This window comes from Lagopus muta, chromosome 2 (genome assembly GCF_023343835.1).
Source record: "Lagopus muta isolate bLagMut1 chromosome 2, bLagMut1 primary, whole genome shotgun sequence".
Lineage (NCBI taxonomy): Eukaryota > Metazoa > Chordata > Aves > Galliformes > Phasianidae > Lagopus > Lagopus muta.
In genome coordinates this window covers 17991169-18017945 of record NC_064434.1, presented here as the reverse complement: position 1 = coordinate 18017945, position 26777 = coordinate 17991169, and the positions used below count along the sequence as shown (strand labels likewise).

At 36.0% G+C, this 26777-nt stretch overlaps 1 protein-coding gene across 26 annotated transcripts in view; it reads right to left on the bottom strand.

Moving 5' to 3' along the window:
* The window catches only part of MYT1L (myelin transcription factor 1 like), a 300542-nt gene that overhangs the window by 36859 nt on the left and 236906 nt on the right, over positions 1-26777 (bottom strand). For 19 of the 26 annotated variants that reach the window (XM_048936649.1, XM_048936655.1, XM_048936645.1 and 16 more), the window contains 5 exons: positions 22961-23208; positions 20395-20631; positions 18538-18659; positions 18114-18176; positions 17556-17624 (listed from right to left, as the gene is read on the bottom strand). In XM_048936649.1, the coding sequence (XP_048792606.1) occupies positions 17556-17624; positions 18114-18176; positions 18538-18659; positions 20395-20631; positions 22961-23208 (739 nt within the window). The remainder of the gene's footprint in view (positions 1-17555; positions 17625-18113; positions 18177-18537; positions 18660-20394; positions 20632-22960; positions 23209-26777) is intronic. The other 7 variants (XM_048936661.1, XM_048936662.1, XM_048936663.1 and 4 more) reach the window with 1 other exon arrangement.

Genomic DNA, 26777 nt, shown 5'->3' with positions numbered 1-26777 from the left:
AGGGAGAAAACACTTGTGAAACCTTAACACAGAATTTGCCAAGAAACAGTGAGTCATTTTCAGAATTGCACAATTGTAGAACGGCTGTGGGTAGGACTGCCATCCACCAGATCAAGCTGTCCAGGGCCCCATCTAGCCTGGCTTTGAATGCCTCCAGAGATGGGGCATCCACAACCAGTCTGGGTAAACTGCTGCAGTGTCTCATCAGCTTCTGAGTATAGAATTTCTTCCTAACATCTTAAATTTTAAAGGCAATCCTCCTTGCCATATTACTAGTAGACTGTGTAAAAAGTTGTTTCCCCTCATGTTTATAAGCTCTCTTTAAGTACTGGAAGGCTGCAATGATGTCTTCCCAGAGCATTCTCTTCTCCATGCCAAATAAGTACAACTTCCTTGACCTTTCTTCATAGGAGAGGTGCTTCAGCCCTTGGATCATCTTTGTGGTCCTCCTCTGGATCCTCTCCAACAGCTCTTCATCCTTCTTTTGCTGAGAGCCCCAGGTTTGGACACAGTACTTCAGATGGGTGCCACCACAGGAGAGGGGGATGACCACCTCCCTCTCCCCACTGGCCATCCTTCATGCAGCCCAGGATAAAGCTGGCTTCCAGGTTGCAAGCGCACTGCAAGCACATACTGTTGACTCACAAGTTTTTCCAATTTCCAACTGGAATTCCCGAGTCCTTCTCCACAGAGCTGCTGTAAAGAAGTTCTTCTCCCAGTCTGTAAACATATCTGCGATTGCCCTGACCCAATCTTACATTCTTCTCTTTTCTGCACCTTACACTCGTCTGTCCTTTATCATTTGGCCTCAAAAGTTGTAAAATCATGCTAGCAATAGGAGCTCCTGACAACTATTTGTAGTTTGTCTGAAGCTCATTTGGAGCATTTCAAGAGGTGACAAGAACTCTACGGGAAAAGTATGCAGATCTTAGTGGATCTTGAATCTATGGCCTCATATTCCAGGCAAAACCTGTGATTTGCTCCTCACAAATATATCTTTGAAAGGAAGTGAAGCTACATGCATAAAAATATGAAAGTTTTGCAAAGGTGCACTGTAAGCCGAAAATAAAAAATGAGCTAAATTTAGATTCATATTTTAATTAGTTTCCTGTATTCAGTTTAACAAGAAGGTGTACTTAATCCCACATATTTTTCTTTAGCAAAAGTGCCAAATATTACTTTTTCGTATGGAAAATATTGCTAATATTTTTTATAAAGCAGAATACTGACAAGAAAGGCCTTGTTGCCAGTTGCGGGAAAATAAAAATAAAAAAATAAAAAACAAAATTCTCAAATGGAAGAAATGTAGATATAAAAAAAAAAGTCTAGATATAAAGGAAAATGAATTGAGGAAAAACAATGGAGTCAACTCTCTCCTCCTCCAGTTACGTTAGAATGGCAAATGAGTGAATTGAGAAAAATTCATCTTCTCAGCTGTTCACTGATACTGGATTCAGTGAAGTTCCAGTATGAATGGGCAGGAGATCAGAAGATCTGGTCAGGGATCACTCCTGGTGTGAGAACTCATTCCCGAGTTCTGTTAGAAGACAACAGGAGAAATATAAGTTGGAAACTGGAAAGAAATGTGGAATGGAATGATTTGTTGTTACCATATTCGCTATGTGGTCTTTCTATCCATAAAGAATGATGCCTATGGAGCTAGTCAGGCATGAGATAAAATAATTTTGGCTCAGAGGATTCATGAAGTAACTTCAGTCTCCCATCTCTGCTAGGAGATTGCTCTGTCTCTCTCCTTACCTCTAGAAATCCCCAGCAATTGAATGGTTCTGAGCTGGGGGTGGCTGACTGCATACTCTTTAGGTAAAATTTAATAACACCCTAACTTCTTTTTTTATTATTTGTATCATTTTTGTGTCCTTAACTCCTGGTGCTTTGCATTTCATTTTTTTTTTTAACTGTGTGTGACAAAGAACATGATTTGCTTTTTAATTAAATAGAAATCCATTTTCCTATAAGTAGACTAAAATGCATCATGCTGGCATTTAAAATATTGTTGTGCAGTCACGTGCACAGACACACATGACACTTTAAAATTAATTACACTGCTTTAGAAAAAAAAATCCTGTACCTTCAGTTACCACCTCTGCATGCTGCTTGTTCTGACAGCCATCAGGACTTCCCAGCTTCCCCACAGCAAGTGTCACAGCGTGCTGCCCACTGTTCTCACATCTAGCATCAGCATATAGACCCTAACATGCCAGTTGCCAAAGGCATGCTAAGTGCCTAATGTGAAATCACTTCTGTGTGCTACCAAGGGGGTGCTCCTTTCACAGAAGTTGCCGGAGGGAAGCTGTGAATCAGCTCTCTCCCTGGGCACCTTGCCCACACTTTCTCTCTTGCCAGCACAGCCTGCCTTGGAGGCAGCACTGCCCAGCTGCACATCCCCTCCTCGCAACAGAGAGCACTTCCTGGCACCAAGAATGAACCAATTCCAACATACGCAAATTCAAATGTTCATTTCCAAACACATCATTCTTTGAAAAAAGCTTAGTTTTTATAGTGAAAAAATAATATAAAATTATAGCATCAGGGAGAAAAACACAGCAGGAGACAGCCCGAAGACAACATACTCTGCAGCTAGGAACAAAGCCATTCAAGTTCTTTGTATCATAGTAGATTTCTTCAAGCCTTTGCTCAAAAGTTCATTCAAAATAAGGGTATTTTTTTAAAACAGGCTTTTCTTCAGTAATTTGGGGTGGACACATTTGCTTCTGAAGAGGAGCATCTTATTCCTGATTGATCTTTTAAAATGGGTATCCCCTCAGGAGTATCTACCACTTAGCCAAGGCACAGCAACAATTCCAATCAGGGCCTGCAGACAACCAATAGACACTTGATTTCACTCACTTCCTATATGTGAAAATTGGTCAGGTCACTTGAAGACAGTAGACAGGTATTTTACTATTCTGGTATTCTTCACCTTACGAGCCGTCTTCAAAAAATCTTACAGCTGGCCAACTATTTCTATTTATGAAGTAAATGAAATTTTAGTACAAAATTAAAATAAAATATGCCAGATGTTGAATACTTGAAAAATAAATGATCTGAAGTAGGGATTTCTTCTCTGACAAAAGATTTACATTACAGCTGGGTCAGTAGCCTGCTGGATGCTTTGAACACCATAAAATTATCAACATCATAATTCTAGATCTGCTGTCTCTGTGTTGCTGTGTACTCTTCCATACTTTGTGTATCTTCTCCCTGGTGACACTAATACCAAAGATAACAGCAGTATGACCTTGAACCTGCAGATTCTTCAGTTTCCTAGAGGCTTTGAATGACTTCAAAATTCGTATATCTAGAACACTCAAAAATTTCAGAAACTCCACAAGAAACACTTAGAAAAGCTATCAGATTAGACTCCTGGAAGCAAAGGAAATAAACTAACAACTTTCAATAGACTGTGCCTTAACAAACCACTGATGTTTGGAAATGAATGGGTAGAACCCAGCCTTAGCCCTTCTCTAGTTACTCTGTTTATCTGTTTTTCATTTGAATATAACCATTCAGCTTGTACGCTCTCACATAATTCGTCAAGAGAAAGGCAGAGCAATAGAGACAGCTAGATCTAAAGTAAGGGAGAAAGGAAAAGCTGAGTGGAAAGGATGAAAAGAATAATAGCATGAAGAGATTCAATCTATATATTCTCTTCCAAATTAGTTCATTAATACTGGTATGAAAGACAGCCTAAAAAAGCAGTTAGTTGTGCATTTCTGCCTGTGCAATACAGAAAGAAACAGAAGTACCATCTCTAAATATTTCTCTCAGCCTAGCATTATGGCAAAACTGTAAATGAATAGTACTGTAAACACTTTTGAGTTATATAAAATAAGTAACAAGCAGAATGAGGGCCCAGAAGTTTTGAAAGAAGAAAAACCATCTAAATGACAGCAAATGTAATGGGTTGGAATCTTCTTCACACCATTTACAGCTTCTGCTTCAAAAGAGCAACTAAGATGTTTTTCAGTGCATATTCAGTAAGGTAACATAAGGTAAGCACAGTAATTTAGTGTAAAATGTGTTTATGAGACTAACTATGTATTTAAGGCTAAGATTTAGCCTTTGTTCCACACACAGCCACTATGCTATACCTGTTATCAACATGAAGAAGAACATTTTTACCATAAAGTTCCTATATTGGATGGACTTTTAAATCTCACATGAATGTGTGGTTTCTATCTGAAAACATGTGCGATCCAGTAACAAGGACACATTAACATTTGAAAAAGGGAACTAACTCTTGAGGGTTTCATTTCCCCAGACAGCTGAAGCAGAGGTACTACTTTCTGTTTTGGGGGTGAAGAGTCATCTGCAAAAGAGTGAAATCCTTCAGCTTTCATTTTATGAAAGTAAACAGGTTTTTCCCTTTAGGCCTACAAACATTTGCCAGAAGCCCAAGTGAGGAAATGTGAAAATACCATGTGAATTATATCAGACTGTGAGAGGCAGTCTGGTCTAGTGAGAAGGCTAATGAACAGCATAGCTAAGGGAAATCTAGTTCACTGATTTACTGTTGTGAGCTTACATTCATTTTTGAGCAGCTTCTCAGGCATGCTGTAAGTTTTGGTGGGATAGGCTCAAATTCTACTTACGCTGACTTTGAAGCATAACCTCACCTTTTGCCTGAGCCCTAAATTACCTAAGCCCTACAACGTTAAGCAAGGTTTACTGGTACGCTGAACGGAAAACTCTTAGTGCAAGCCCAGACAAGAACCTGTATCTGCAAGGGGATCAGATTGGGCATGGGTAAGCCCATCCCTATGAGTACGCCATCCTACTGCTTTGAGGTAGTCTCAGAAGACTGACAGTGGACAGAAAAATCAGCCCTAATGAACTAATACTTAAGAGGGTAGCTTAGCTAGAGGGTTGCAGCACTGAGCTGCAAGTCTGTTGCAAATTACTGAGCAATACAGCAGGATGGTTAGGGTCTTGGAGAACTTCATAGAACTTCATAGAAGAGGCTGCAAGAGCTGCTGTTGAAGGGAAGTGTAAGAAACAATCTTCTGTCTACAAATACCTGGCAGGAGACTGTGGTGAAAGCATAGCAAAAGCTTTCTCAGAACTGCACAGCTGTAGGACGGAGCACAGACGCTACCTTAAGCTCAACCACCATATTTCCATCCCTCCTTGATCAAACATCACCCAATTTTTCTGTATTAAGAAGTTAAAAACATTCAGTTAAAAATCATGATTCTGAAGTCGAGTTTGCAGAGCTAATAAGTGCTCAGAAATTCTCAGTGAGGTAGCCAAACTTCACTCCAAACTTTCAAATCAGTGCATTCAAAGACAATATTCTGAGACGATATCCCAGTTTCTACTCCTCTGCATCTAAGTTTTCTGTCCCTCCTGACAGGATGCTGCAGCTGTCTGGGCTGCATTAAACGAAATAAGGGAGCTTTTAGAATGGTATTCAATTACCTGAAATGGGTGCTATTTCACCCGAGTGTGTCAGACTGTATGAGGTAGTTTGCACTTAATGTGAACAAAGGAGACATCCCTTCAGTGAGGGCAAGAAACTCTGATCAGACCATTAAAACTGTTCCAAGCTAAGCTGCAATCCAAGACGGTATTTGAACAGCACTTAAGTAATAATTCCAACTTAATAAGAATGTTCCAAGGTATCATTAACTATAGCATTTGAAAAGGAATTGTGCTTTTTATTGCCATGTGATATTCTCTAGTGTCTTTTCTTTCTTTGGCCCTCCTTACTTTCTCCTTAAAGTTGACAAAGGCAGAAAGCCCAGGCTTTTGTACAATTTCCCTTTTCGAAACTCCCATAAGATTAGGCAGTGCAAGCTTGGTTTATACTGCAAACATTTCATGAAAGAACCACTTTAATTTCAAAGTCTAATAGCTGCAGGAATAGCTTAATAAACAGTTGTGCAGAGTGCTGGAAAGGCCAGAGGTTACAAACAGGGATAAATGGCTGCACAGCACATGGGCATTGGAAGCTGCATACTGCACTGTATAAATCAGCTCTGTCTCCCAGAAACACTTTGTTCACGGTTGGGAATGTAGGCAGAAAGAAGTGCTCATGCTCTTTTATACCTTGCAGTTCAGAGCTCTGATGCTCTTTAGAATTAGAAAAACAGCCTTAAGTCTGAGAATAACAACTTTGCCGTATGTGTTTTAAAAAAAAAAAAAAAAAAAGAGAGATTTCCAACTCTTTTTTCTTTTTTTTTTAACACTATACTTCCTGTTCCAAAATTACTTGCTGTTTCTGTGTGCTTATTGCCAAATATCCCTGAGTATTTACTGCTCCTTACTCTCTTGATGACTGTTTTCCTTATTCCAGGTTTTCTACTCACAGGATGAATGTTTGCATCTTACAATGAAATGTTTTATTTACTGCTTAAAGCACTGCCCTCACAAACATTCCTGCTAACTGCCCCCTGACAAGGATTTGGGAGAATGATACATGGGTAGGAATGTAGCTGAAACACAAATTATCTGTCCTTTTTAACTCAGAGGAGGTGTTCCTCAGCAATACACTACAGAGAAGAGGAGCATCTTATGAATTAGGGACAGGCAGAATTCCAGACTGAGCATCCATACAGTCCCAGAAAATCTGCAAACTTCAAGATGATCACAGCATCTCAGGAAGGTAAAATGAAAGGGAGTGGAACAGGTTAGCCAGCAAATTGCACCTTACAGAAATACATGCTATAGGCTGCCACTTCCCAGTACTTCTGTACTGTATCTCTCACAAAGAATTTAATTATTGACAATGTTTTGATAAGTACCATATACCCTCTTCTTATGCTGAAGGAAATTTATGAATGAGTCTGGTCTTATGAAAAAAGAAAATCACCCTTTCAATAAATACTATAAATTCATTATAGCCACTTTACTCTTGCATGGAAAGTGTTTTCACTGATGTGAACAAATAGAAAAGTTTTTCTTTGACCTAGAGACATTTCCACTTAATTTTTAATTATACAAAGATTTATACAATTATATAAAACATTTGGACTGTTCTGCATTAACACTGCTAAGATATTTTGCACAAATTGTAAATAAATGGTCCTGATGTGTTTACCTATTACCTATTTGTAAAGCAATAGCATTTTCTGTGGGTTCAGCACAGTTAATATCAACATTTGCAAAAATTGAGTTAAAATCAGATAAAAACAGTTAAAACATTTCAGTTTAGATAGAGGATATGTGTAGAAATTAGTAGACAATCACCTCCCATTTGCATTAAATATTATTCACGTTTTGGTTTGAGGAGGTGTATTCTATTAAATAGAATTCAAACAAAAGTTACAGTACTTCTTCACCAATATTTTATTAATACCTTGGAAATGTTTTCTTCTAAAACAAGTAATGATTTAATGAGACTTTGTCTACCACAATATCAACATGAAACTGCTTTTGTAAAGAGTAAGGAGTGCGAATTCTGCTTGTGGAGCTATGCATGGAATTTGGCCTTGTAATACTGTTCTCACTCCAAAAGTTGCAACTTTTTGCAACTTTTTGCTGAACATGATCTCAGATTCAAAACCACATAAAGCAGGTGCTCCACTGAGCTAAGAGAGCTTTGGACCAAGTCTCAAGACTGCCTTAAAAACACTGAAGGTCATTTTCTGTGAATGAGTTTTGAGGATTCAACTTCAGCTGGTTTTAAATAATAAAGAAAAAAATTATTAATAATTCAATTCTTTCAGATTCTGCACACTTAAGTTACAACAGCTGTCATGGGTGTTATTGAAAAATAAGGCTCTTGCCCCTCCTCCATTGCACCTATACTTATGGAACATACTTACGCTTTCCTGACAGATGTTTCTTGATTAGTGCATCAGAGGAAAACAAATCACCACCTACAATGGTTCCTGGAGAAGCCTTGAGAAGAAACTCATAATCTATCATTTTTTAAAAAATTATTCAGTTATTTTAATATATTGTTTTCTGTTTTTTTCCTGTTTGTTTTTTTTTTTTTTCATAATTTACTCATCATAACTTTTCCTAAAGGGCAACAAAAACACGTTGTATCTCTGCAGTGTCCAGCACAGACAACATTCACAGCTTTTATATCCAAACTTATTATTGAAATGCACAGTAATTAAAATAGCACATATATAATTCATTTCCTTTTAAAGTATAACCTTGGTGTTAAAAAAATATATATATATATTTTTAAGAAATGGCCAAAATAGCATTTCGTGTTTCTATCTATCATGTGCCAGTATCTGCATTACAGATTTGGATCATATGGTCAAAGGTAAATTATATGTAGTTTACCTACTGAGCTGAATTCAGCATTCAGACTCCATTTAACACAGGGTCAGTTTTGCTCTTTTAGCTTTCATCAGTTTATACAAGGAAACAAAAAATCCCTAAGCTCATAAAATAGCAGGCAAAATGAGCAAGTTGTGATTTTCATACACTGTCTGCTTTCAAATGCTTTCTGTGCAAATTATGTGTTCAAGTAAAGTGCCAGACTGTCTGGCCTGGAAAAAATAGCTATTTACCTGTAAAAAAGAACAAAACAAAACAGAGAACAAAGAACAACTGTGGCTTGGTTTTCTTATAAACTGTCTGTATGCTTTGATTCCTTTGCTACTTACTGCAGAAAAAGTGTTGCAGTATCTAATCTCTTTTGAATACACTGTATTTATTTAAATGATCATCTTTTAAGATGACCATATGCTTTCATAATGACACTTCCATTAAAGTGCAGCCTAAAAATTTGTGAGCAAGATTCCTTTCATCTCAGCATAGTATTAACTCTTAAGTCTGAAGATGGCATTTTAAATATCACTCTGATTGTCCACTTTACAGCTGATCATTTTAATAAGACTATGTAAATAGAATACATCTGAAAACTGCACTGAAAAACAAAAAAAGATTTTTTTCAAGGCTCTATTTCTTCCCTTTTGACCACAGTCCAAAATACAAATAAATAAAGCTGTAATGTGCTTATACAGCAGTCCTCTTCTGTTTTTGTTTTTTTTTTTTTTTATTACAGAAAACAGATACTGCTGGGGCTGTGTGAAGTGTAAACATAGCTAAGCATATAAAAATAATTAATGATGGACAGTGTTAAAGCATCCCTCAAAATCTAAGGCTGTTTCAGACAGTATACACCAAGTAAGCTCATGCTGAAAGAGCACAGTGTCGTTATCTGTAAAAGGAGAAAAACCAGTAGACTTTGAAGCAGTGGAAATTCTGTGTGTTTTAGGGTAGAAGAGCAATTTTTACATGCAGATGAACAAATGTAAACTCCATTTACTGGGAATACAAAAATATTGTAAAAGAATATTATGATGAGGTGTTTATGAGGAGTATGGGAAATTTTAGGGATATAGGACATTGATAGAGATACTACAGTGCTGCAAAAAATGTGTGCCACATAAAGTCCCAATAGCACTCAGATAAAAAATAAAGGGATGAACTTAACTGCATGGCAAAATTAGATGTTACTGTGCAGATACAGACACCAAGAAATCGAGTTAGCAATTGGCCATTCTAAGAAACAATGCAAGGGATTTTATAACTTCAAAAGATTTAAAAAAGGCAATCAAACATGAATGCTAACCCAAGAGAGAAGCTGAGGGCATCTGCCCAGATCATCACTGTTGTATTTTAGCGTAACTCCACTGAAGGCAATGGAGCTATGCTAATTTACACCAACTGAGGATCCAGACAATCATATTTAAGACTTCAAGTGACAAAATTACTTCTATTTTGTGGTACATATTAAGGGTTTTGGCAAGTCTGACCAAACACAGAAAGCGCAAAACATTGCACTTTTAATTCTCCTTTTAGTAACTGTGTAGTTTATGCAACTTCCCATGGGGATTGCCTCAGCACTTGGGATATACCACAGCATCATGTTGCAGATCTTTGCGGATCTGGATGGAATGAGCAATTGGTCATGATCTGTTGGTTTGAAGCAAAAAATGATCAACATCACAATGGGAGTTTGCACAATAACCAAATTGTGCCAAAGAAAAGACCCCTGGATTGAATACAAGCAAATGCCAGGCTGAATGAGGTAAGTGATGTGGGACACATTCAATGACAAAGAAGTATGACCAAACCCAAGGATGGCAGAGGCAACTGCACAAATGGAAAGACTCCAAGACAAGAAGGCCTTAGAGAGATTCACTGGGCATGTTAAAATAACGAAACAAATTCATAGATAATCACAATTAAGTGCTCCTCTCAGAATAGTTGCTTAGGGACTGCATGGAATGGCACTGGAATGACTGACAAGAGAACAGTTTGGAAAATTAAACTGAACCGTCAAATAAGCATTCACACTGAAGCATTTGGTGATTAGCAAAGAGCCTAGAAACTTAGGATAGTATATTTAAAACTGCTTAAGTCATTATTGCAGATGCTAAATTCCACTTTCAAAGACAGGCATACAGAAGTAAAAGGGATGTGGATTCCCAGTGCTTACATTCCTTCTGAAAGTGAACTTAAGTCATACAGATTGTTTTGAATAAAAATTACTCTAATTCGGTGAATACTCATCTGAATTGAGACTATTCCAGTTTAAAACTAAGCAGCAAATGCTTTTAAACACTGATTATAATCCAAACAGCAGAAGAAGTAAAGCTAACAATATATTTAAGGAAGAGGCCAGAAGCTATTTAAATATTTTAACTGCCATTTTGCAAATTAAAGCCTCTAATTCCAGAGTATTTCAAGTATTGAGAACTTACTAAGGCCCTGATTCTGCAAGGTGCTTCATGCAAACAATTTTGTGCCTGCATGGAACATTTCACAGTATCAGAGGTACTGGTAGACAGATGGCTTGCAAGGAGCTTTTTAGAGAGTACATGCTTTTAAGACTACCTTTTAGTAATGAAAACAACAGTGAAGGGTCTTATGTAAACAGAACTCAAGTATTATTCATTTTAGAGACAAAAGTTGACAAACTTAAGTGAGAAAAATGGAATGACTCAACCTTACCAGAGTCTGAATGGAGTTATTCTAACAGAAAAAAAGCCCAGCCACTTCCATATGTAAAACTTATTGCGACTATAGAGATGAGGTTGCTGCAGATGATGGGTTTCTATACAAAGGACATTATCATAACACCACACAACATGAGGTTGGAAATGCTAGGTATAACCTACAGTGCCCATTTGAGTATTGAGAAGTGCAGGAACAGAGCCCAAGGTGTTCTGTTCTGGCCAGGCATGCATGCTGCCATCAAAGATAAGGTATCCAAGTGGAAATCTGCAATAAATACAGGAAACAAAAATGCAAAAAAAACCCACTGAAACCACATGAGATTCCTAATTTTACTTGGCCCAAGGATCTAGTTGAACAAAATGGGAAAGATTATCCTTTACAGGGGAACTAATAATGGGGATCTATGCTCCTTGGTTTTGTTTTTAATAATTAGACTTGCACACTAACTTAATAACACATTATAAACCGGTTTGTTTTATCATAACATTGCAGATAAGTTAATGAAATACTATTATTTACAAATGACTTGCTCTAGTCATTTTTAACATTATACCAAATACATAATGTCTGGTCTTTGCAACCACATTTTCCACTTAGAAGTTAGATAAAACATCAAGGAACTTAAAATTTTTTGAAGATCCAAAGGATACATAATTAACATCTAATAAGTATTGTATTACACCACATAATTACTTACTAGAGTCAACAATGTTAGTATTCAAGAAAAAACTGAAATGACAACTTATCACATAGTAATAAATAAATAAATGAATAAATACATAAGAGGACATAAACAGTAGAAAACTTGGGAAAGAGGAAAAAAAAAGTGATAACGATGGAAATGGTTATTTTTCTCACAATAAAGGGTAATTCTCTAACACAAAAGTGAGTTAAAACTGTATAACGGGTCACAGCTTTCCAAATTTTGGTCTTACTGAGTTCTTATAGGAGGACAGATGTAGGTTAAATAGGATAAGAACGGGGAATTAGGAAGGGAAGGCAAGGCAAGGGGTAGTACTCCTGCACAGATGAAACAACAAAGGTACACACTTCCAGAACATCTTGAGGACATAGACTGTGGGTGTGGGTGGAGAAAGCACCTCAGCAGCTAAATAAATCTCTGCAGAAATAACTGTTCTGACTAGAAAAAGTGACTGCATATTGGGAGAGCTAGCAAGGCTTTAAGAGGATAGGTACTGACCAATGCCCAGTAATAGTCTGGTTATCTGTCTAAAGATGGGAATATTTCTACAGTGTTTTATCAACATATCTTTTTTTTTTTTTTTTTTTTTTTTTTTTTTTTTTTTTTTTTTAACTATGCTTTCTTTTTTTTCCCAGATGACTAAATTGAGGAAGTAAACAGTATGTTTTTTCTGGTACTGTTAATCACAGTAAATACAAAACAAGCTTCTCCATCTCTATTAAGGATATCCCTTCTTCCCAGTTGCTAGATCTTGTTGAGGAAATTGCAATAAAATTATTTGGTACACCAATACAAAGTGAGTGTTAAAAGTTATACTAAGAAGATTTTCCCTGTAAGTGTAAGCTAAGAATATCCTTTCTATCCAGAAAACCGTACTGTATGCAGTCATTCCTCCTTGAAAAGTTGTGGTTAAACAAGGAGAACATCAGAGAAGCTCACTGTTCAATCTGGACCTTATGGAGGACTAAGTTTAGGATGACACAACTGGAAATGGTGAGACAAGGATTAAGGAGAAGATAAAAGAGCAGAAGATGACTACCAAACATATGGAAATGAGTGCAGAGTGAAATGGAAAGAAGGAGGCACAGAAATTCCAAATCTTACTTTACTGTAGAAAATGTATAAAAACAGATCGAGCTCCACATTTTCAGTTAAGAAGAGAAGTGGAAAATAAAAGCTTTCAGGCTTCATTGCATAGAGGGTAATGAGATTGTTCTCCACCCTGTAAGTGCCATAGGATAATGCCAAAAGATGATCACCACAGAAACAATAATGACATGCAGTATCTACATAAAGACAGGTGCTGTGGGTCAGAAATACGGAATATTATGACAGTATCACCTGCACATAAAGATTTGTTGAACTTGGTTGAACTACAAACCTTTTTGAGGTTCAGATTCTTGAGTATAAGTACTAATGTGTTTTCCTGGGAGAAAACTGACCCAAAGGACAAAGGGTAAATGTTGATAATTTGACAGTTAGTTTGACAGTAGTCCAAGCTAATACTTAGCTATCCATGGCCTCTGAGAAAGAATTGCTATTTTTTCATTAAAGTAGGATCAGAACAAAATTTGTAATTTCCTTGTATTCGCTGGTAGCCACTTTCTCTGATTAGTGGGTTAACAGAAATCTAAGTGTAAATGTTCTGTCAGCATGTTGCATATTGTCTGGGATTGATTTATGGATAATCAAAATACTTGATTTAAAAATTTACTTAATTCTTTTTCTTTTAAATACTATTAAAAGTGTTTCAAATGTTGCCTTTTTATAGTATTTTTAATTCTACAATAGGATTACAGTTCTGTAAGTAAGAACTTCTACAATAAGCAGTAAATAAGGAAAAATGGTTAGGAAAGGCCTCAAGGTACAATTAAACTAGATTAAAATTATTAATATTTTAATATTGCTAACTATCACTAGATGGGCAGTTAATTGTTTTGCCACCATAGTCAAGTTTACTCATCAGTATGTTGCTTTTCACAAGCATTATAACCAAAATATTAAAATTTGGAAGGCTTGGATTCCTGTCAGATACTAATTTCGCAGAAACTCTTAATCAAACCCCTAACAGAATTAAAACCAAATAAATTATTTTGTTATTTCTATTTTGTTAGGCCAGTGAGAACACTGACCAGGCTGTCTAACTGCTTTGACCTGTCAATAAGCTATGCACAAAGAAAGAAGTTTTCACCTGGACTTTGGGTAAAAGAGGAGAGTCACACAATCTTCACAGCCTTAAGTGAACAAGAAGTCTTAAAGTGAAGTTTGGGTGGTTAGGGATAATTAGGATAACCCTGGAACTATTTAATTGAGTGACAATGTCATCTTTCTGCAAGCCAGGAAATGTGAGTGATGGAATTTTTAGAGCTATAATAACCAAAAGGCAATACAGGAAGATACTTCTTCTCTAATCTTTACTGATTCTTCAGTTATTTTGATTATGACTAGATCATAAGAGTTATTTGAAGTCTCCAGTGTGTGCTATATTTTAGTTTACGAAGGAGTTAAAAAAAAACACCACCACCAATGTGCTAGCAGAATTCTAGTTAGAAAGCTGCACTATGATTTGTGTTGTTACAGTACACACAAGGATATTGTGGATTAGTAGAACATGATATAAAGACTGTGCTAGCACAAATGCAATATTTTCTCTATGAGCTAGTGAGCTATATGGCAAATTGAAAAAATTATGAAAGTGTCCCAAATTATGCAGTACAAAAAGTCACTACACTACACTATCAACTCTATGCTAAGCTATCAATCATTATCTAATATTAACATTATCTAACATTAGAACAGTATTAATCAGAAATTTTGAAGAGTTGAACTCTTTATAGATGACTGGAAATAACTGCATGAAAACCAGAATGAGGAATAAAAGATGAAGAGACAGTAACAGTACAGATTGGAAAGAGCAGGACAGAAGGGATCTCAGCTTGGGATACAGATAAAAAATGCCTTTATATTTCTCTCTAAAGCCCAGGGCAGGAGTCAGATCTGCTGATACTCACTCCTCTTTTGCTGTCAGCAAATATCTATGAAATGCATTAGCAACATTCCCCACCTCCTTCTGGTGCCCACCTATTCAGAGTGCTACACCTTTCACCGCTGTGTTCTATCACAGTACTTCAGGTGATCTATACAGCAGACACCAAAAGCCTCAAGATGCCAATAGGATCCCACACTATGGACTTTCTGCTTCTTTTCAGCTTGCTCTTTTTAAAAGCAAGGAAATTACTCTCCCAAACCTTTCACACAAAAATGTAACAAATGTAAATGAAGTACTTCACAGTTAAAAATTTTCAAATCAAAGTTGCTTATGTAGCTTTGGTTTAGCTGCTTTGTGCCCATATGCATTATCATTTACATGATCACATCTCCTCCCCTCTTAGGCAGAGAACAAGAGCAGAAATGAGAGCTGTATAAAGGATGCTATCATCCATATGACTCCTACATCCCCGCTTTTGAATATATGCCTTTGTACCAACTTCGGTATGATGGCTTAGTAGCAGAGAACAATAAGAATATTAATGTGATGGAGACAGGGGATGGGCTGATGAGACAAGGAGCTTGAAACATGGAGAAATGTAGAAAAAAAATGAAAAAGGAAATAAGACAGAGTGACTGGATTGAGTGGAAGGTGGGACTGTATGAAGTTTTGTGGGAGAGAAAGTAACTGCTGTTCTGGATCACCAGACTCTATTCTGCTTTCTCTGTACAGCTCATTCCTTTTCACAAATGGTGAACCATTCATTGTGTAGAATTGCCTAATTCCCACAGCTCCAAGAGAATTCACTGGGAAGTTGGCCTTGAATACATATAGTTCCCTGTAGAGTGAAGAGCTAGGTGAGTCCTGTAAGTATCAAATCGAGCAATTAAAATGATATGGTTAAATTTTCTCGCTTCAAACTAGTGTTAATATCAACCCTGACTTATTTCAGTGTATAATTGTAGGTGAAAATAAATTAATTCCAAGTGAAAATAAATGAATCCCCTTATTACCAAGATATATTAATAAGGAAACACTCAGGTGTGGTATTAGTGACACGTATGTGAGTGAATTAGTTGTCATATCCTGAAAGTACAGATTGAGAAAAGTGCAGTGAAGAACAAACGGGGCCACACATGGGATAATGAGGAAAACAAAGGAAATCCATTAGTTGCTTAAGAAGTTTTTACTGTCTGTCCAGTGCAACGTACTATTTGTTATCCAACGGAAAAATAAGTGATCAGAAAATGAAGATTTGCCTTGTAATGAAGACGCAAAAGAGATCCAAGTTAAGTTAGCCTGTCTAAAATTCTATCACTTTCTAAAATTTCTACTACTTTAACTGTGTTTTAACGTGTGCAGTAGGTACTGTGATAATAACACTTAAGTAAATAGGAATTATAGGTTAGCTAAACCTGTATCTGTAATTTTAAGTATGACTTAATCTTGTTTTCTTTGCTTTCAAAATAGGTAGAGAAAATGGCAGAGAAAGGAGTGGGAATCAAGTTCAAGAGATCTTTTATTCTCTCTGGTCTACATAAAGTAGGCTTGACTGTAGATATTTGAGAAAAGTAGAGGAATGGGATCATCCCGTAACACTTTCCCAACTTAACTAAACATTTTAAAGGGTTAAAGCAGCAAAGTATGCACTTAAAGTATTATGCCGGCTGCCCCAACACTCTTGTCTATGTAACAGCTTTATCTATGTAATTGCAGTTCCCTGATCATCTATAACACATCCCAAGCAAAAAGTCAGGCCAAAATCTGAGTTTCTCTGGGGTTATTTACCCACATTCTGCTTATGTATATATATATAAAAATATATATGTTCAGTGACCTCACTTACAGCCTTTCCTTTTGCATATCACACTGTCTTCTAGCAAAAGATAGCAATACGATCTGAACTGACAGTTCAAAAAAGTAACTTTAGACTAGAGGGGTAATACATGTGAATTCTGTACCTCTTCCTTGCACTTAGTGACTAGATTAAAGAGTCTAGAGAGATATCTAACTTCAGAAGGTTTCTCATGCTTGCTTTCTTATCTTTCCCACAAGTTAAAGTTTGTTTTTTCATCAAAGTACTGAACTTAAGAAATCCTAGTTAAGGCAATAATGTATGGTAGAGAGAATAATGCTTAGCATAGTACCATAAGCTACAATTCATATTTTTCCTACTCATTTTTTTTCTTGCTACTTATGAAAATCTTTCCATGTTAACCATACTACCATTTCAGGAATACCACTAACTTGTAGCACTAACAAACCCTACAGTTCTTCAACATACAGAATTCCAATCAAGCACATGGTGCCGGAAGACAGATCGAATCTGTCTCACAATTCTTTAATTCTCAAGGCTCACAACTGTCATTTCAAAGAACTGAAAGAAAATTGTGAGGAATGCATTTTAAGTAGGAGAATAACTAAGTTGACACTAAGAAACAGTCAAATGAGAAAATGCATTAAGCTATTAACAGTGATACAAACCTGGGGAAGATTATGTAAGCATTAGGAAGAAACAGACTGTTTCCTCTCCCCTCTAGTCTAACTCAGAAATATCATTTCACTAGTTATGTAGTCAGAAGTATTTCATCAGTCTAATCTCATGAGAATTCTCTGTCCTAACTAGCACATTCAAATGTTCAGAAAAGAACTGGAGTTCAGACACCTAGACGAATTTCACCGCTATCACTTAATGAATACTCAAAAGAAAACACTACGTCAACAGATTTACGTATAGACCCAGCCTACGTGGAATTTCTAGAGAATTCACACACTTCTCAAGCACCGATCAACCACCTCTGCAGCATCTAGCAGCTCTCCAGATAGACTGCAATTCTAATTTCTGATGTAACTATACACTGTTTGTGGTAAAATAAATATTTATAAGGAAAATATTTGTTCTTTATATCTTACTTGAGTTCTTGTGAGCTTGTGGCCAGCATACTTCGAATGCTTTTGTCAGCCAAGGGACATCCAGACAAACTGCAAGACATGGTAGGACAGACAAGTAAATTAATCTTCTCATTAACTGAACGTTCCCAACAAACACAACATAAAAATTAAAAAGTAAAAGTTTGTAATGCAGAAAAGCGATGGGGCAAGTGCTGTAATATTGAATTTTGTAATATAGTTAACCCTCTGAATATATTTAGATATCAACATTACTTCCAAAATTACATACTGTAAATATTCTTTTTTTTGTTTCTCTATAAACTAGTAAAATGTAACAAAAATATTTGTGGTTCCTGGGTTAACTACTTAAATGCTTAGAATGCTTTGGAAATTTTAGTAATCTATTTAAAAATAAAAGACGCTTATACAACACACAAATTAGCATGCTTTTAAGATCAACATATACTACTCAAAGGGTTAACACATAGTTCAACGTTTTACTTTGACAGCATTGTTGAGGTAAGCTGAAAACAATAAATTGAAAAGACAGAATCCACCATGAAAAAAATGAAGTCACACCTTCTATGTGAGGCGTAATTACCAGTCACATGACCACTCCCATCACACCCTGGTGTTGGACATCTGCCACCAAACAAAAACAAAAACAGCCAAAATAGTAAGTATGTTTAAAAAAAAAGCTTTTAAAAGTTTCATTGTTTCCAGTTTAGCTGCAATGACTGCAAGGGGTTTTAAGCATCCTAATTGAAAAGCTGCAAAATGAACAGGATTAAATGAAAATGGCGTCTCAATACAATATAGCATCATTAAGAACAAGCAAATACACATTAGCTTATCACTTTACTTAACTGGCAGTTTGAAACATTTATATGCTGCAAATGTTGCATGCTCATACTGCAAGGCGTATATGTACTTGTTTGTTTAAAAAAGACAAGGGAGAAAAGGTTAAAAGGAGAAAAATAATTTCACCTCACATTATGCTTACGTTATTAAATCCTTTTTGCTCTCTTTGCATTGAGGGTATTTGGGTTTAGGACTTGGGATTGTAACTTCACCAGGATACCTTCTTTCTTCGAGTGCCTCTTGGAAAGGATCCAAATCTTCTGGCTACAGGCAAATAAATGAGCATTAGTCTCAGCTAGGTGAGGTCACAACTTTCATAAAATATTACAAATTAGAGTCATCAGAGATTATCTCCTTTTTTATCCTACTTAATCGAAGAAAAAACCATGCAATTATTTCATATTCTTTCACCTATCAAACTTTTAAACAGTCCTTGCATACTCTGATGCAGTCTTTGCAGTGTGTGGGAAATAATTAGGCTATTTAATTAAAGGAAAAAAAAAAAAAAGCAAAGCATTGATTTTTATATCTGATGTATTATTTTCATTTAAGATAAATAGTTAATACTTTTTCTAAAGACACTGCAAAACTGAGGAATAGGAATAAAGAATAAATGTAGCATCTGGTTCATCAAAGAGCCATCTTAATAACTTTAATAGTTTAGAACACACCAAAGATGAAATAGGAACAAATGTAACAACTGGAAGTTTGGGGCAAACCTCAATGGATCTGTCTTGCAAAATGTAATCATATAATTTAAAATTAACATTACTGATGCACTCGGTAATTCAAAACCATCTATTTCAGGAACAAAGTGGTTAAATGCATTGATTTAGAGATTCCTGCAGATGGTGCTACAAACACCACAGCAGAAATGTATCATGATGTTTGCACTGAGAAATACTTCATATTGTATTTTTCACCTCATATTTCATTGATAAAGATAGATTTTCCTAATTCCAGTGAAATTAATAACAGAACTGTGACTAATACCAGAGATAGAATGTATGCAGTACACAGTGGAAATGCTACTTTGTTATATGTGTCAAAGGCATTGAACTTAGTTTTAAGTTTTAATTAAAATAGGCCTGAAATCTATCACATACAAATTATTAGCCTAATTTTAATAGTTTACACCAAGGAAAAACAAAGAACAGTGTACTGAAGTCTCCAAACATCTATTATATATTGAATGTAGTACTGTAAGCTATACAGCGGATAAGAGTTGAAAACTGACAAACAAAATCAGTGGCATTAAAACTTGTCAGCAAGTTTATTTCAGTGTCTTGGCTCACACAAGAACACATCCCACATGATCTAAGTATTGAAACATAAATTCACTAGCTTATTGTGTTTATTTGCCTTTTCTGTTTAAAGGGTCTTGCTGTTATCTTAGTATTCTGAATTGGAAAGTAATACCAATTTCAAATATCCCTTCTTTGTATAATTCTTTAAACAAAGTACTTCATTAATACAGGCACTTTCACACACAGAGCTAACAGGAGTACATAAGTAATCTAGAAGAAGATTAGCTGAAATAGTTGAAAGCTTACATTACATTCTGATGGTTTTGTTTAAATTGATTTCTAAGCAATACATACTTTCAAACATTCAGCACATCATTTATGGTTTTCAGATTCAGTGGGATATCTGATCTTGAGAGCCGATTATCCCAGTATTGCACAGTTCTGTCAACTTGCTTATATAGAATATCATAATCTGGATAAAGTGAAACATCTTTTCAGCAGAAAATATTTGTTAAAAAGATGATATTGTTAGAAAACATGATTCAAATTCCTGGTTCAACTGTTGTCTTATGGAACTTAGTCACAGATCAGATGTGTGTCAGCATGATGTATTTCTAAAGATTACCCAGCAGAAGTTTGGTAGAAAACCACCATTTTAACACCTATTGTTTCCTCTTTCCCCCCAAATACCAGAAATACAATGGATTACAAAAAGTAGACTGAATGAGAAGGATTAAATGAAAAAGACATACATTAATCTCTTTGGAATCATCTTCATCTATCCTACTGGGCTTCATTTTTGTGTAGTCCACTGGTAAGTCCCAGCAGTCACCCTCATTCAGTTGATAACAGCGGTTGTTCATCACAGCTTGTCGTTGTGGTGACATTGGCTCCAGTGGTGTCAAAATGGTACAGCAACCATCTCGCTGCCTCTGCTTGTTCATACTCAGGTCCAAGGTCCCATTTTCATCGACTTCCATATCAGGATTCTGTCAAAAGAAGAAAAATATTGTTAATTTAGCTTCACACTATCAAACTGCTGCCTCTCTGTGTTCTTCAATATATTTGATTGCCTAGCAGAATAATAAAATGTATTTCCATTCCTGTATAGATTGAAAGCATTGAGCCCCCTCCCACACATAGCATGATGCTATTACACAACATTAATGCTATTCTAGTAGATTTCTTCCTGAATGGCTAAATCTGATGTTTAGGGGGACAGGACAAGAGCCTTCATTATGCTCTCCCACCACCCAGAAAAACAGGTGCAAAAAAAAAAAAAACAGGTGAAAATGAGACATCTCTGAAGATATTTTCTTGTTGTTGTCTTTATCTTCTTGGTTTGCTCTGTGACAGGTGAATACCTCTGAGTTAATATATGCATAATTCTTGTTTAAAGTCCTGACACCTGACCAGGTGATTAGAGTGGAAAAAATGTAGCTAGCATCAAATAAATTTGTTTCTTTGTGTCTTCAGCATTAACAGTCGGTTTGTAATAGATGCTGTCAAGGAATTAAAAAGAAACAGAGGGCATCAAAATAAGTCTTTTGGACAATATTAGGCAACGTTACAGGAACAGGAAATGCCTTTAAATTTCACTGTTCCTTCACTGCAGATATAAGAGTATTAGCATTTTGTATTCTGCCTTTATAATGAATAAATTTATATAATGCAATAGTTGTGACAAGTTCTGTGGCAACTGAGGTACTGCGAAACACAGGGTGAGTACAAGCTCTGACTTTCTCCTTTACGGAAACAAACAACTGTTGTCTCATATTCTTAGGTTAGGGGAAAAAAAGACATTAAAACAAAAATTAATTTAAAAAAAATAATTAAAAAGAGCAAATAAAATAAAACTGCCCACAAATAATCACTGATCTGTTCAAAAGTGAAGCACAAGAAATTTGGTTTCAAAACTGGTGTGAATGCTACTGACTCCTTGTATGCCTAGAGACTCCCTCTAGTAACAAAAGAGCTGCAGGAAAGCATTGTGAATGCAAATCCTTTTTTGATCAATTACTGCCTTTTCTCATAACATAAATACAATTGATATTATCCTTCTAGTTTTATTTAGAAAATATTTGTGAATTCTCTTGGAGTCATTCATCCAGGTTTTAGATTAGGATAGAGGCACCTTCTGTCTTTAACATATAAGAAAAAAGGTATTTTATTCCAACTTTTTACACTGTTTTGATACAGAATACAACTGTATTTTTTACATTCCAGAAGGAGATTTACCTCTTCAATATTACTAAAGAACATCAATGTAAAAAGCAGCATCTGAAAACAGTCACCAACCATTTCAGATTAAATTGGGTTCTATCTGCTGCTAAGGGTTTAGTTTCCTAAGAAATTTCTAGAGGCTTTTACATGGAAAATAAAGAAACCTTTGTCTAAATGAAGAAGAAAAGAACATGTCTGCCAGCTCAAAATCTCTCCTATAAGCACAATAAAAATCTTCCCACTGCACTGCATCTGTCTACTCAGCCATCTAGTGGTCTCCCATAGGTATCACTGTACTGCTTGTTGATGTATATTAAATACTAATCTTTTAATAGCTATCAGAGTCAAAAAGTAATGTTTAAAATTAAAAAACAAATATTTTGCTAAATATTTACTGAATGCTAATAGCATACTGTTTTTCTTAGTACATAAAGCTTAACAACATTTATTATTTGTCTCCACAGTCATTTCATAACATACTGAAACTATGAACATGCAGAACATCAGTGATGCTGCACCTGCTAAGCACCTTTGAAATCACATGTACTGGAGGATTTACTGTTTGTTTCAAATGCTTAATGCAGTGACTTAAGAACTGTGATATCATACACAGGCAAGAAATTCTAACATACAAGCAGCATAGATTTCTTTTTAATAGATCTTACAACCTGAGGTCTCATATACAACTTTTAAATGAAATTATATCATTAAATCTTGATCTTCTCACAAAATGGATGAATCAGATAGTGTTTAGCAAAAAATCTGTAGTGCAATTAATACCACTTGAGCAATTCAAACATCTTTTATAATTACAGATCTCACCAGTAAGAGACAAATTAAAAAACGAGGGAGTACATGCTATCATGCTTTCGGATTATATACCGATCGGGTTTTCCCAAGATATTTGAGAGCAATTTCCTTTTTTTTTTTTTTTTTTTTTTTTTTCTGCTTTAGCAGAAACATAAGATTATGTTAATTTTGAGTAGAAGAAAAAAAAAAAAAAACCAAAAAAAAGCACTCTTCTTTCTATCAGAGGCACAAAGCTAGTGCAGTAAAGACGAATCTTTATCAACATACTTAATTACTGATTTTTACCCTTGCACAGAGATCCTGAGGCTTAGTGGAGAGGTTCTGAGGCATCTCCCTGCAGCGGGTGGAGAGATTCAGAATTGCAGTAGCAGCCATGTGTGCTGCCTCCATGTCATGAGTGTAGTCAAAGCTGCTCTTGCTGCAGGTGCTGCTGGCACTGCTGCCTCCACCACAACTCATATTGCTGCTGCTGCTAGGGGCATAACTGCTTGTTGTGCTGCTGGTTGGACTTGAATTCTTACAGTAACGTTTAGCTGTGGGAAGAAATATGACAAGTATGACTCAAACGAACTAGCATTCTGCATAAGTGAAGAGAAAAACAAACTGCTGGAGGTGAAATTTATAATGAGCAACAGTAACCAATACAAAAAAAAAAAAAAAAAAAAAAAAGGCAATAAGAATGATGGCTGTATTTCTTGATTTCTGCCTGTGATTTTTATATGCTAAATATATGAGTTTGTATGAAATAATCCCCCATACAAATCTGTATGATGTGATCATGAATTCTTCTGACAAACAGGCTGGATTTAGAAAACAATAAAAACTCAAAGAAACACTGCTTTTACCCATATACAGAATCAGACAAAAGGTAGAATCTGCTCAGTTTGTTCAGTTTTACTAAAGAGGGGCAACATAACATTATAAAACCTTTAACAGCTACATGAGCAAGTGTACTATTAAGGTTTAGACTCCCGAGGACTACTGGACATCAAGCATGCTGAAAGGGCTTGGGTTTCTGGACCAAAGTGCTAACCATATATTCTTAACACTTCACACTTCCTAAAAGGATTTTTCTTCCTATACACACTAGGAGACTGGCCATCAGAAAGGAGAGGAAGACAAGATCATGATGAAAGAAGAAATAAAGTGGCCACATGTAAGTTATTCCACGGATCTCACACAGGCAAAAGCAGTAGCTGCATAAATGGAAACAATCTTAAGTGAATCACCCCCAGCTTCAAACATCCAAGTGCTTACAATTCTTTACAAAAACAGTAAGGGCCAAAGATGCTCATTACTGCTCATACTGAGACACAGAGCACTGTATTCTGACTGGCAGAAACCACTAACACACTGACAAAGCTCACTTCCATTCTATTTAAATACAATGTAGAACTGCTGCACTGCATTAAAACATGCTCCTTACAGCCAAATGTATTATAATAATAATGCAAAACAGTCCTGTTAGCCCACTTATTTCTCCAATCCTTCCCCCAAATAAATTATTTAAAAGCACTTCTATAAAATGCAAGAAGGTGTCAGCTAGTCTCCAAAATCTGAAAGTTTACATATTCTCACATAAAAGTCAAGGTCATAGGATACATAAATGGATATTACCGTGACTATTTCCCCTTAAGATGGAAATGTATACTGCAGAGATCATACCGTATAGCACAGTATAACAATAACAAACTAGCATGCTGATTAGAGAGCTATACAAAAAAGGTCAGACTCTAGCTAGAGCTCTTCTGTGATGGGTTCCATTTAAATGCCAGACTCTTCAGGTGCATTTGTCTGAGCAGACGTACATATAATAATCTGCTCCCATGAGCATAGCCCATTTGTGAACCATAGGCTGCTGTGCTAGGCAGGTAGTATTCAAAAGAAGAATCAGAAAGCAAAATATCTCTGCTAGAGCTTATGTCATCTCTCTTCTTCAAAAAAATGAAAAAATCACTGTGCTATTTTTACTGTAAAGGAAATAGTGTTTCACTTAATGCATAACAGATGGAAAGCCACATAATGCACAGGGTGTGATTTTTTTAAGCGAAGCTAATGCTGAACATTCATCACTTTTCTTTGTTTTAAACACATAGTAGCACTACTTTTGCAGGGTATCCACTACTAATAAACCTGCGAACAATTTCTCCAGAGTTTCATTATTAATACAGTAGTCAGTGGCAGTCATTAAAAATTCAGCATTTATCCATTCTTACTTTGTAATGCCATCCAATACACACAAGAATTTTTCTATATTTAAGGAAGGAAACAATTGAATAATTCAGTTTCTCCTGTGTTAACACAGCAAGCACCCTGTACAGCTAAGCATGTCAAATTAGAAATATCTTTCAAAATTTATACGAACAAATAAGGCTTATGTTACTTGCAAAAGAATGCTAGTCTTCTCACAGGAGGTCACATTTGAATGAACGTAAGAGACATACTACATGTGAAATCATATATGTAACAATGTGTGTTAAAGGGGGGAAATAGGCAGCTTTATACATAGGACTAACCATCAGAAACTCATGCAGGCTCTGATATGTACTCCTCTGTGGCCTTGGTCAAGCTATATTATCCCTTGAATTCATTTTCCCTATAAATAGAAAATTCCTTCTAAAATTTAGTTGTGTTGTGATTCACTTGCAAAACACTTTGAAGGCTTAAAGTGCTATATGCATGCTACACAGTTCTTAGCTTTTAGATAACCAATGATTTAAGCAAAACGTGGAGAGAAATGGCCATGGTTATTTTAAATTAACTGTAAGTGCACATTTTAAAACAAGTCATATAGCCCAGACTGCTCGCCCCATGTTAGCTTTTCAGGAGAAACAAAGATCACCAATTTATAATGAATTAAATCAAGTCCATTGCTAAGGAAGGGGAAGCTACACTGTTTCACTATCACAATTCTGCTTGCTACATAGCCCAACTCTGTGACACCAGATTCTGGAGCTCTCCAGTCCACCTATGGTTTATGATCCAGCAGTGAAACCAAAGATGGATGTGATAATATCTATTATTATTCCATTAATAATAGATACAAGTCTAATCCACTGTATTTCTAGCATACTGGTTGTCTACCAAGCATGTCTAGGGGCTAATTACAGAGAATGTCTCTAAGTCTACATTCTCCTCTTTCTAATTAACAACAGAGGAGTGGGAGATATCTCAACAACTTAAAGGGGCAAACTTTGATATTCTGAATGGAATTTAACTCTACTCAGAGAACCCCATCCCCAGTATTGCCTATATACTGAACTTATTAAGGACATTAATTACAGTTTCAATGATTTTTATTACTCGCACAGTGAGATTAATCTCACCTTATTTCAGGTAACTGATCTAGTCACTATAAGCTTTCTCTATTAGCAATAGAAAAAATTAGAACTTCTGAGCAATGATGCACCTAGTTTAAATGTGTACTTCAGGAGAGATGAACGGCATCAAAGAAGCATCCATCTTTCTCTACGGATCTGAAAATGGTTAGTTTAGATATAGGTGGTATACATAATAGAATTCTAGATATGGTCAGACGAATCCCACCCTAACATTTTTTCTCAGTGTTTTGACAGAAGGTCCCACCATTATTGGTGGGGTGAGAGGAGTTTCTGTCATCATCTGAGAAACTGGGAGGGCTGCTATCTCCTCTGCTTGCTGAGTCTAGCTGTTTTTTATGTCGGCTGCTATATACCAATAACCCAATAAACCCCAAGATGTGAACAACCATGAAACTGGTATAAAAGATAAGGCAAATACACAAACACAACCAGGGCTTATTCTTCAGGAGTTATTGGAGCATTCTATCTCACAATACAAAGTATCCATTTTTGTTTGTTTGTTGTTAAAGATTACTGAAAAAAAATCAAGAAAACAACACAAAGGATGTATTTATGCTCATGTCACTCGCAGCCATACACTTCTAGAACATATACCTTTTCTCTGTTGATGAAAATACAATGCTTGCTTACAGTTAAAAATAAGACTGAAACATGAAGGTATTGATTTTTCATGTCCCTAAACTGTTTGTCACCTCTTACATGGTCAGAAAAAATAGACTGCTGCTTAGATGCAAGTTCCCCAGAAAATTCAGGCTTTCTTT